Here is an 11,583-nt window from a genome sequence, read left to right as displayed (position 1 = left end):
TTTAAAAAAACCTCTATTTATAAAGGTACAAATTTAAAATTTTTAGAATTTATTTTATCATCATTTAATTCATAAATTTCTATACTAATAAAGATTTACATCACATTTTTCTTTGCGGGCATCAGTTACCGACACTAGTGCTGAAAAAGCAAAAAAAAAACAAGAAAAAACAGAGAGTGCCTATGCCGTCGTCGGTCATATTAATAATAAATATTTGGCAGATTAGTTTTTGGAAATATCCGAAATAATACTATAAATCTCCCTAGCATTCACCTAATAAAACAAATCCACCTTCACATGTGATAAATTCTTAATTAAAAGTTGAGTAAATTTTGAAGAACGACGAGCAAGTTGTGATGGAAAAATTAATTAGGATATGATATGATTTTGGGCTTGTCTATGCAGACCCCCCTATTAACACACATGATCTTTCAAAAAATTTAAAGAATCTCTCGTAATAAAAGACAAGCAATAAACAATTTCAAAGCTGGTCACGATGTCACCGCCTCTGCATGTCTCTCCTCAGTAGTAATGTTCCCCATCAATCCCTTAATTTCTAAAAGAATAATCAATCACGGAGTCTTGTTTCTACTTATATACTAGTACTACATTTCAACACAAACACAATTACATACTACATCACTAAGCTTATAATTTAGTGATCATCTCATTAACGTAATGAGTCCGAGATTCGTTTCTCCAATTCAAAGTTGAAATTCGTTAGTAGATTTATTCCCAATTTTCAACTTAATAACTAAAAGAATTAAAGGGAAAAAAAACTTTTAGCCGTAAAACTTGCTCAAAATCTCCAACCACAAGCTCTGATTCTTATACAACAATTATCCATTCATAGATTCGACATGTCTTTTATTAAAACAGTACAACCATCTCGCAAGTTGCAAATACTCCCTCGGTGCCACTGTATCTGAGACTCTTTTTATTTTGAGCGTTCCACTGTAAGTGAAACTCTTTCCTTTTTGAGTAAAAGTTTTTCCCTTTAAACACCTTTTCAATTTTTTACATACTCACAAAATATACTTATCTTAATTTTCGTGCAAAAAAAAAAGGTCTCACTTACAGTGGGACGGAGGGAGTAATACTGTTCTTAGACATTAATTTATACTGAAAACAGCTTCAATAATTTATCTTCTACATGAGCTGATTCACAGCTCTTTTTCATTACTACTCTCTTTTTACTTGCCTAAAAGTGACAAAAATTAATTTGAACATCACACGCACACACTAAATACGGTACAATAATTACTACACAGAGTATCGAGTGAGGCAGAAGTAAATGACAAAGCAACATTTATTTTCACAGAATCTGATGTTTGAATGTTAATAACTCCCACAAATTTATTACTCCAAAATTCAACTCTTTGAAATAACTAAGAATCTGGATTTTCTCTCTGATGTTTGGTTCCATGGCTTCCACCTCTCTCAAGTGTCTCCTCCTCTTCCTTTCTCTCTCTACAATTTCCGCTCTGAATCCCAATTCCACACAGTCCCATCTCTCCTCACTCAACCAGCTCTGCAAATCCGCGCCATACCCAAATGCCTGCTTCGATTCCCTCAAGCTCTCTCTCTCCATCAACATCTCCCCCAACATTCTCTCTCTCCTCCTGCAATCCCTCTCCGCCGCCTTATCCCAAGGCCCACATCTCTCATCCCTCCTCTCCACCGCCGGAGGCGCCAACCTCGTCGAGAAACAGAGGGGCGCCATCCAAGACTGCAGAGAGCTGCACCGCATCACATTGTCTTCCCTCAACAAATCCATATCCCGATTGCCCGCCGCCGACTCCAACAAGCTAGCCGACGCTCGAGCGTTTCTCAGCGCCGCCATGACCAACAAGATCACCTGCTTGGAGGGCCTAGATTCCGCCACCGGCCCCATGAAAGCGCCGCTGCTCGACTCCATTTCCGCCATCTATATGCAAGTTTCGAACGCGCTCTCGATGCTGTCCAAGCCCGGCGTGCGGCGCGGCGGCAACAACAGGAGGCGCCTGCTCGGCTTCCCGCGGTGGCTTTCGAGGAAGGCGCGCCGGGTTCTTCAGAGCTCCGGCGACGAGTATGATCCGAGTCAAGTGCTGACGGTGGCGGCGGACGGAACCGGGAATTTCACTACACTTAGCGACGCGATCAACTTCGCCCCAAATAATAGTATCGACAGAGTCATCATATATGTTAAAGAGGGAGTTTATGAAGAAAACGTCGAGATCCCGAGCTGGAAGCCCAACATCGTCTTACTCGGCGATGGCAGCGACGTCACTTTCATCACCGGCAACAGAAGCGTCGTCGATGGATGGACTACTTTCAGATCCGCCACCGTCGGTATATATATATATATATATATATATATATATATATATATATATTATAAGAAATCACTCATTTGATCAATTGGATTTTGCATGTAAGATATTTTTCAATAATATAAAATTTCAGCTGTATCGGGCGAGGGATTTCTAGCACGCGACATAACGTTCGAGAACACGGCGGGGCCGGAGAAGCACCAGGCGGTGGCACTGCGCGTGAGCGCGGACTTAGCGGCGGTGTACAGATGCGTGATGACGGGGTTCCAGGACACGCTGTACGTGCACTCATTCCGGCAGTTCTACCGCGAGTGCGACGTGTACGGGACAATCGACTACGTGTTCGGGAACGCGGCGGCGGTGCTCCAGGGCTGCAACATCGTGTCGAGGATGCCGATGCCGGGGCAGTTCACGGTGATCACGGCCCAGTCGCGCGGCAGCCCCGACGAGGACACGGGCATTTCGATGCAGAATTGCTCCATCCTGGCGACGGAGGATCTGTATTCGAACGCGACGGCGGTGAAGAGCTACCTGGGGCGGCCGTGGAGGAACTATTCGAGGGCGGTGCTCCTGGAGTCGTATATCGATGACTTTATTGCTCCGGTGGGGTGGACTAACTGGGATGGGGAGCAGGGCCTTGATACCTTGTATTATGGGGAGTATCAGAACTACGGGCCGGGCTCCACCACGGATGCCCGCGTTGATTGGCCGGGCTTTCATCTCATGGACTACGAGGATGCCTCCGCCTTTACGGTTTCATCGTTTATCACGGCCCAGGAGTGGCTCGATTCCACCTCTTTTCCTTACGATGATCAGCTCTGATTCATTCCGTATATTTAATCTTCACTTTTTCTTGATTTTATTTTCTTATTCTACCCCTTCATTCACTTTTGAATCAAATTTAAATTATAAAAATTATCAAAGGTATTCGAATATTTTGATTAATAAATTAAATATTAACTATATTTTGTTAATCCTTATGGATGTAACGCATATATGGATGTAATAGATAACGCATCTAGGCCTTGAAAGTCGGGTTCCTAGAATGTGAGGATTTGCGTCTGTACTGTACTAGTTCGCTCCGTCCAATTTTATATTGGGCGAATTGATTATTATGCAATAATGACATCATAAATGTACCTTTCAAAAAAAGAAAAAGAAAAATAATGTACATGTATATATATATATATATATATATATATATAATAAAGTAATCCGACTTACGAATATGGGGATGTGTTATAATAGGAAACATGTTTAGTGTAGGAATCAAAGAATCATTAATATTGCATACACAAGAAGTCATTATGTTCGCATTATGTTTTTAATATATATAGGCAGTGGTTCAAGCAAGTCCTATTAAATAAAATAAAAATGAAGATTTATTTTCAATGCTTCAATGATTAAGATTTATAGTTGAAGTATTATCCTTAATTCCGCATCAATATATATAGGGAGAAATTTATATTTAGCCTATAAAATAACTAATATATTTAATAGAGCCATAAGTATAAAACTATAGTAAAAGTAGCCATTTTATAGTAAAAAGACAAGCATGTCCTCAATGGGGACCACAAATAATATAACTATAATATATTAAAAAACATCAACAAAAAATATGTCTAAAATAGTGTCTAAAATCAGCAAAAATATGTCTCTCTTCTCTCCTGTCTCTCTCGCATTTTTTCTCTCGATTCTCTCTGAAACCACTTATAATCCTTAAACTTAGGCCCACAAAATCTTCTTCCTCTCTCCTATACTCTCACACATCAACACTTCATTCAATACTACTCACCAAACACCCGCCTTCCCCCTCCCTCATTCAATGATTCTCACCAAACATCAGCCGTCTGAGAGAGAGCGCCGCTGAGAGAGAGAGGGAGTCGGCCAGCCTGGTTCCACCGTCGACGTCGCCATCGCCAAACACCCGCCCTCCCTCATTCAATACTTCAGCCGCTGCAGTATGAGGGATACGCCGATCCTCCGGCGTCTTCCTTACTGAGAAAGAGCGAGAGCCGACGTCGCCATCGCCCCGCCTGAAACCGTAAGCACGCCGCCGACGTCGCCATCTCCCCGCCTGAAACCCTAAGCACGCCGTCGACGTCGCCATCGCCCCGCCTGAAACCCTAAGCACGCCGCCGCCGCCTCGCTCGTCTGCTACCAGAGTTTCACGCCTTCTCATGCACTCTTTTCTCCAGGTAATCCATTATTTGAATTTGCTTTGAAAGTGCTAAGCACGCCTGCCACCATTTTTGCTTTGAAAGATTCAATTTGTTTGTGGAAAAAGAAAAGAAATAGGGTGTGTTGATAGTAGTATATATGATTCCTGTCGCCACATTCCAACCAAGTCCATGGTGGTGGAAACTTTCTCCGAGTACCCGAGTACCCTCCTCGTGGAAATTTTGCAATTATCCGGTGCTTGTTTTCTATCGTTTGAAAAGGTCCTTTTGTCGCGTCTTCTAGCCTCATTTTCGAGATTGACTTTGTGAAATTTTTTGTGTGAGCTTTACTTAAAGGCAGTATATGTGGATTTCCCTTAAATCAAAGTAGCAAACAATATTTGACAATCATTCTTTTCAACCAAACTAAACGTACATTATAGTATAATGTATATCTGATAAATCTGAATTCCCTCCCTTGTCCAGTGATAGAATTGATGTATGAAAATGATAATGATGAGAAAATTAATGTATATTTTGCTTTTGAGATGTGGGACAATGGCAAACCTATTGCAATCTTGGTTAATTTGTAAATTAGCGGATAATTTTTTTTTGTCAATTGATAAGCAACGGTTCTCTTTTTGTTTTTTAACCATCTGTTGAATTAAATAGGAAAATAAAAGATGAATGATACTCATTCCGATCCTCAATACGAAGAGGAGGAAGAGGAGGTGGACGAGACGTCCCAAGACAGTTTGGAGGAAGAGGAGGTCGCAGTGCAGCCGCAGAGGCGGAGGGGGAGGCGGAGGGGAAGACGACGAGGCCCACGAAATGTCGCCCGCGATGAGTATGAAGAACCACCACCCCCGGTTAGATTTATTGCTGAATTTTTTTTATATTTTAAAAAAATATATTAATAGATTTATTTCATGAAATTTGTTGATAAAAGATTGAACTATTGTTCTTATTTTATTTGTGGTTGCTTTGAATAAGAAAATAAATACAAGTAGTTTATAGTTTAGTGTGCTTATTGACCAAAACATTCACCTATGACTTATTTCCATAGTCAAGTTCAAGAATCTCGGGTTACAATTTGAAATTTGGAGTAAGTTTCTTTAGATGGTGAAAACATACAATTTAATGTGTGTTTTGTACATTCCACCAGTTTTATTTAATCTAATGATTTTTAATGTTTTATACATGTTTAATAGTTAATGATAGAAAAGGGTTTAAATGAAATTCTTAATTAATGTGAAAATAGAAGATTATTTTCAACAAAATTGATTTATAATCTATAAAGTGTAATGTTAATGTTTTTATTTGAATTAAATAGCTTCATGTTTAATATTTGCAGCCTCGTTATGAATGGATGCGGCCGTGCATGCAAACCTATCAAGGACGGATTAATCTTTACCTTCGTTATGAAGTCTTGGCAGAGGTCATAACGTGCTTGTACTCATTTGGGGCACATGTTTTAGACAAGTTCTTAGTTGGTCCCAGGTTTCGTGTACAATTTCGTGCAGTTGATAACTATGGATGATCCCAGGTTTCGTGTATGTCTTTGTGTTCTAATTTACAGATTTCGTGTACTACTCGTGTACTGAAGAAATAGGTTTCGTGTATGCCTTCGTGCACTTGATATCAATAAATAATAACAGCTTTCGTGTAATGTTTTTGTAACGACCCGACTTTTTATTAAGGATTATATACTTTTAATTACTGATTTAAGGATTGATTATGATAATTAGAGTTCAGCATCCATTAATAAAATACGAACTTATATGAATTTGATAATTTATATATGTGATGATTTTTTTTTTTTTTCAATAGATGATGCACTCAAAATATATTTTGAGTCCATTAATTTATTGTGGAGAAATTAACACTGAAGTGTTAAATATGAATCTTTTATCGATTTTTACTTAAGCCCATGAGTAATTTAATTTATGTTAGAAGCAAGCTCAAATGGATTTTATGCTTCAATAAGAATTAGGCTTATATGTCTTAATGTATTTAAATGAGTTTGGAACCATATAATTAATATATTAATCTCTTAGATTTTTTTTAATGATTAAAGTTGAATAACCCTAAGCATGCTGAATCCTAAGCATGCTGAAGAAATTCTTACTACGCATGCTGAAGAAATTCTTCAGTCATACATGCAGGCTGGAAGTATTCATACCTGCAAGTTGAAAAAAATTCCACAATCCTCATCCATCCAAACCACCCCATTTTTCTTTAAAACCACAGCCACTTTCACCATTCTCACACCACCATTTTCAACTACTGCAGCCCAATTTCACAGCCAATTTTAAGGTAATGCAACAAAGAAATTTCTGCATCTTTCCATTCTCTTCCCAAATTGATTCCTAATTTTGTGATATACAATATCTGCAGAGACTAATATCCACCTACTCAAGGTATCATCACCCTCAGAGAACCACCAATTCATATCAATTCATACGGCTGTTCTGATATTTCACAACATGATTACATATGCACATATGAACTGAAATTTACAGACTAGTTCAGTTTCAAGAAAAGAATTTCAGATTTTCAATAAGCATTTACAGTATTTGATTTCTGCTCAAAATCCTATGCTATTTTTGTGAACTAAATTGTGGCTTGAACCTACTGTGTGTGTGAGTCGAAATCAGAGGGAGGCGGCAGCCGCGGTGGCTCGTCGCCGGCGACGGAGCGGCGGCGGTGAACCTGCCGTTGTCTCCGATCTGCCAAGAAAGGGAAAGAGGAATTTCAGATTTTTAATTTAGAAAATGGAAAAAGGGGGAAAATAGAAAAGGAAGAAATTAGGGCTTACCTTAGGCTGCCCGTCGATCCAGAGAGAAAGGCGAGGGAGTCGAGGGTGGCGACACCTGGTGGCTGGTCGCGGTGGCCGAAGGAGAAGAGGGGTGGGCGTGCGTGCTGCTGCTGGAGTCGCTGATTCCGGTGTCTCCGAGGTCTTCCCGGTGGCGAGCAGCGCCAGCCATAGCTACGATTTGGGGTCTGGGTTCTGAAACGGACGGCGGCTTACCACTGTCAGTTCGCCGGAGGGAGATGGCGGCCGGGGCGGTGCAGGCGGCTGCGGGCGCTCTTCGGGGTGGCGCTGTACCCGCTGAACCGGTCGCAGATGGTGGAGCTCGAGGCGTTACAGGGGCGCCGGGTTTCGGTGAGTGAAGGGAGAGCCGAGGGTGGCGCGGCCTATCGCCGCTGCTCCTCCAGCGAATTCCGCGGCGACGGCTGATCGAGCGAGAGAGAGAGATGATGAGCGAGAGAGAGAGATGATGAGCAGTGAGAGAGAGATGATTGAGCTGAGAGAGAGAATTTAGAGAGAGTTTTAATTTTGATGATTGAGAGAGAGAGAGAGTGGCTGCTTTAATAAAAAAAAAAAGAGAAAGGGAGAGAACCGATAATTTAGAGAGAGAGAGGAGAATTGTCGGTAGTGAGAGAACCGAGAGTGAAGATTTATGGGGAGAATTTTTGGACTCTTTTATTGGGCCTAATTCATTTTATTTATTGGGTCGGGGATTAATTCATTGGGCCATCTTTTTATTTCTAACTGGGCCGAATTTATTTAATGTTCTTGGGCTGGAATTTATTTAATTCTATTGGGCCTGTTTCAGATTTGTTTAGTTCAGCCCAGCTGTTAATTCGTCATTTGGGCCGATTAAAGTGTCTATTGGACTAAGATTAATTCTTTCCAGTCCACATTAATTATTACTTGGATTCCTATTATTTATTAATAATGGGTCTCGAATTTATATTACTTGGGCTCCTACGATTTAATTGATTAAGTCCAATGAAATTTATTTATTTAACCCAATAAGAATTATTATTTTAGGCTTCTGTATTAATCCTAATTATTTTAATTAGTGATTAATATTAAAATTTACTAATTATTTTAAGGGTGATGATGGGCTCTCTTATTGGGCTTCATGATTTTATTATCTTGGGCCTCAATATGTTTGGGCCTTATTCAAAGAAAAATATGATAGACTTAATTTATCTAATTAATTTGGGCTTATATCTATTTAAATTATTTGAGCTCTTAATTATTAATTTAAATTGAGCTTGATTAATTTAATTATATATTGACCTTTAAATTAATTATTTAAATGGAGTTCTTTATTTCAAGTATTTATAAATGGATTATAAAATAAAATATTTTGAGTTAAACTCTCATTTAAATTGATTCTTTTCAAATGACTTATTAATATGGATTATTTGAAAATGATTAAATGATTTTAAATATAAGAAAGCATGATCTATGATGATATAATTTATCTATGTAATATTATAGGATTTGTTTTTAGATGACGGAATATTTGACTTGATGACATAAATAGAACGAGTTATGATTAATGTGCATGTTGATGTTCGAATAAATAGTTTCGAACCTAAATGATAGTTATGTGATAATGTTTTGAGTTCAAGGTTTTGACGAGATAAGATTAATAATCCGACCTCATAAGACGAGCTTTAATTCCTTAAATAGGATTAGCATCTCATAATTTAATTAAAGGAATATGAGTCATGCATAATCATTTCACGCATCCTCATTTATTGAGATTTTTCGAGAATTAGAATCTTATTTTATTTTCTCGAATTAAAGGTCAAGCACCAGAGTTAGAGCTAAACCGTGAGTCTGCTATTCAGGTAGGCTTTCTACGTATAAACTAAAATTATATATTAGAATTGTTAAGACTTTATGCTTATGAATTTAAATGATATTGTCAATGCCTAAATGCTTTATGTTTTATTATTAATTGCCTATCTGATGTTAATCGAATTCGGATTCTGGATGGGACCGCAAATCCCTTCGGAATTAGTGTACACCTTGTGATCGTGAGTCATCTAGCGGGTTGGCCGATCATAGTGTCCGTAGAGGGAGGCCTCCCTCTCGGCACGAGTTACTGATATGGTGATTAATGATATAAAATACCTGCGCGGGTTATTGATGAAAGAAATGATATTATGTTTGGTAAATACGAGTCTTTAAAGGAAAACTCTCGTATATTACTACTATTGAAAGGCTTGACAATAAAATATTATGCATGTATGTAAATTTCGGCAAGTGTCCACTAAGTACTTTTGTACTTAGCCCTGCATGTATTTTTAAATGTGCAGGTTGAGCGGTGATCGAGGATGTAGTGTGCAAGCGGAGCTTTGTCAAACTAGGATGATTACCTCAGAGTAGAGTATATGTCTTCATACATATATTCAAATTATTATTCCGCTGCAAACACTGATTTTACTAAGACATTATGTTATCTGTCAAAACAATATGTACTATTTAATAATGTACTCAAACTCGTTGAGTACCCCTTTGGATAATATTATGTACGGTCCCCTTGTGGCCTTCATTGATATCTAGATATTTCGATTGATTTCCTTATACAAGTCGAGTCATCAAGAAACCGAATATGCCCCTTTCTTACTCCCGCTCCTAAATTCCCTCCCTTAGTCGCGGTTTTCCTGAATTTGCTATCCTTAGCAAGTGCGGTCGTGACAGAATGGTATCAGAGCATTTCTTTTGCTCTGAGTACTACTCATTCCTTCTAAGTTGAGTCTAGATTAAGTAAGTAAATACACTTTGAACTAGTTGACAAAAGCTTGGCACTACATCTCGTCACGCTCAACGGAGGTTATGGTAAGTACTTTCAAGTTTTAAATTAAGTTAATTTCTTGAAATGTATGAAGCATGAATAAGTATGACTATGGTATGAATCACAAGAACTTAGAACTGTTAAGTTATATATGCTCACTCTCACGACGGAACATAGAAGAGAACTTAGGGAGATGCCTTAACTTTTTCTTCATGTTACGATGACATCGACAATGATGGTCGAAATAGAGAAAGAAGAATCACACGAAGGGTCGCATGATGAAACCACGAGCATGAAGATTGAGCAGCAGTAACGAACGCCAATAGTACGTTGATGGCATGGGCATAGCTTAAATATTCGAGTGTTTTTCTACGATGAGATCTCGAATTAGCTTGGCCTTTTGAACTTATTTTGTTGAAACTTTTAGTGCTCGTTGCTAGATTTAAGAAAATATCATCATCACATAACAAGCCCTAAGTTCGGGAAACAACGACACTAGAACTATATGATAGTCGAATTAGGTAATCTGTGATTAAGTATTAAGAACCTGTATGGCTTGTGTAAATGCTAGATTTAGATGATGAGGTATTTTTGCACGTTATGGTTATTGAACCGAACTTAGTTTTCCGATTTTAGATATTTAGAACCTTATCGCCTTAAGTTACTTGTCGTGTGCTACTTTTGACGATAGAACTTCCTTTGTTAGATGGCGAGGACTGTTTTCACCCGACGACGACCACTGCCCCCATGGGCTAGTCCAGAGGAGGTCGAGCGGTCCTACCGCACCTATGCTCCATGTCACGGGGATAACCTCGGACAGTTCCTCGCAGGTTTTCACAGACACTGGGTCGAGGCGAGTGCACATGGAGTATCAGGTTATGACGGTATCCAGAGGTTGATCTTACTGTTACCTTCCGAGTGGCAGGGATGGGCTAGGACAGATTTCTGCCCACTACATCTTTCGCCGAGAAGATTACCACGACCTCATGGGAGACTTCCCTAGCTTTATTGCGGAGCTTCAGATCTGTTTCACTTTGTGGGGCCGCTGCTCCTCTAGGGCCCTACATCCTTCCGGGAGACTACATACAAGTGGGGACGCCTTTGCCAACGGAGACACCCGCTACTGCCCCTGAGTCTCCGATGGCCTTGCCACGAGATTCTCCACCACGAGCCTCAGTTCTAGGGCGCCGTGGTAGGCACGATGACGAGGCAGGCCCTTCTCGTCCACGGGCTCGCTAGGGATTTCCCATCGCCTCCTGACTCAGCGATCCGAGCTACTACTCCTCCACCACCACTGATACCTACGATAGACGCAAGGTTTGAGGCTGCCATGGCAGATGTCGACAGGGTCATGGCCAACATGAGGGAGTTTCTAGATAGGGGCAAATACCCTATGCAGGAGGATGACGATACAGCGCAGTATGGTACGATAAGGATTACTCGTCCTGAACCCGTGCCAACTCCAGCTCCAATCAAGCCTCGTGCCACGGCCAGGATCAGCACCAGAGA

At 39.9% G+C, this 11,583-nt stretch overlaps 1 protein-coding gene and 2 long non-coding RNA genes across 3 annotated transcripts; 2 read left to right on the top strand and 1 right to left on the bottom strand.

The window, feature by feature from the left end:
• Positions 1–1,275: 1,275 nt before the first annotated feature.
• Positions 1,276–3,286, top strand: LOC130993736 (probable pectinesterase/pectinesterase inhibitor 12). Its single transcript, XM_057918776.1, has 2 exons — positions 1,276–2,331; positions 2,446–3,286. Exons 1-2 carry the CDS (start codon positions 1,413–1,415, stop codon positions 3,132–3,134), a joined length of 1,608 nt encoding a protein of 535 aa, XP_057774759.1. The 5' UTR covers positions 1,276–1,412; the 3' UTR covers positions 3,135–3,286.
• A 791-nt stretch (positions 3,287–4,077) lies between these two features.
• Positions 4,078–6,123, top strand: LOC130993735 (uncharacterized). The gene is made up of 3 exons (XR_009091759.1): positions 4,078–4,510; positions 5,144–5,340; positions 5,826–6,123. It is a non-coding gene; the product is annotated as an uncharacterized LOC130993735 (long non-coding RNA).
• A 955-nt stretch (positions 6,124–7,078) lies between these two features.
• LOC130993734 (uncharacterized) lies at positions 7,079–7,741 on the bottom strand. Its single transcript, XR_009091758.1, has 2 exons — positions 7,290–7,741; positions 7,079–7,200 (listed from the first exon to the last, which is right to left on the bottom strand). It is a non-coding gene; the product is annotated as an uncharacterized LOC130993734 (long non-coding RNA).
• Positions 7,742–11,583: the final 3,842 nt, after the last annotated feature.

Source organism: Salvia miltiorrhiza, chromosome 7 (assembly GCF_028751815.1).
Source record: "Salvia miltiorrhiza cultivar Shanhuang (shh) chromosome 7, IMPLAD_Smil_shh, whole genome shotgun sequence".
NCBI classification, from domain to species: Eukaryota; Viridiplantae; Streptophyta; class Magnoliopsida; order Lamiales; family Lamiaceae; genus Salvia; species Salvia miltiorrhiza.
Note: the sequence above shows the minus strand (reverse complement) of the source record. Positions and strands in the feature narration are given on the sequence as shown.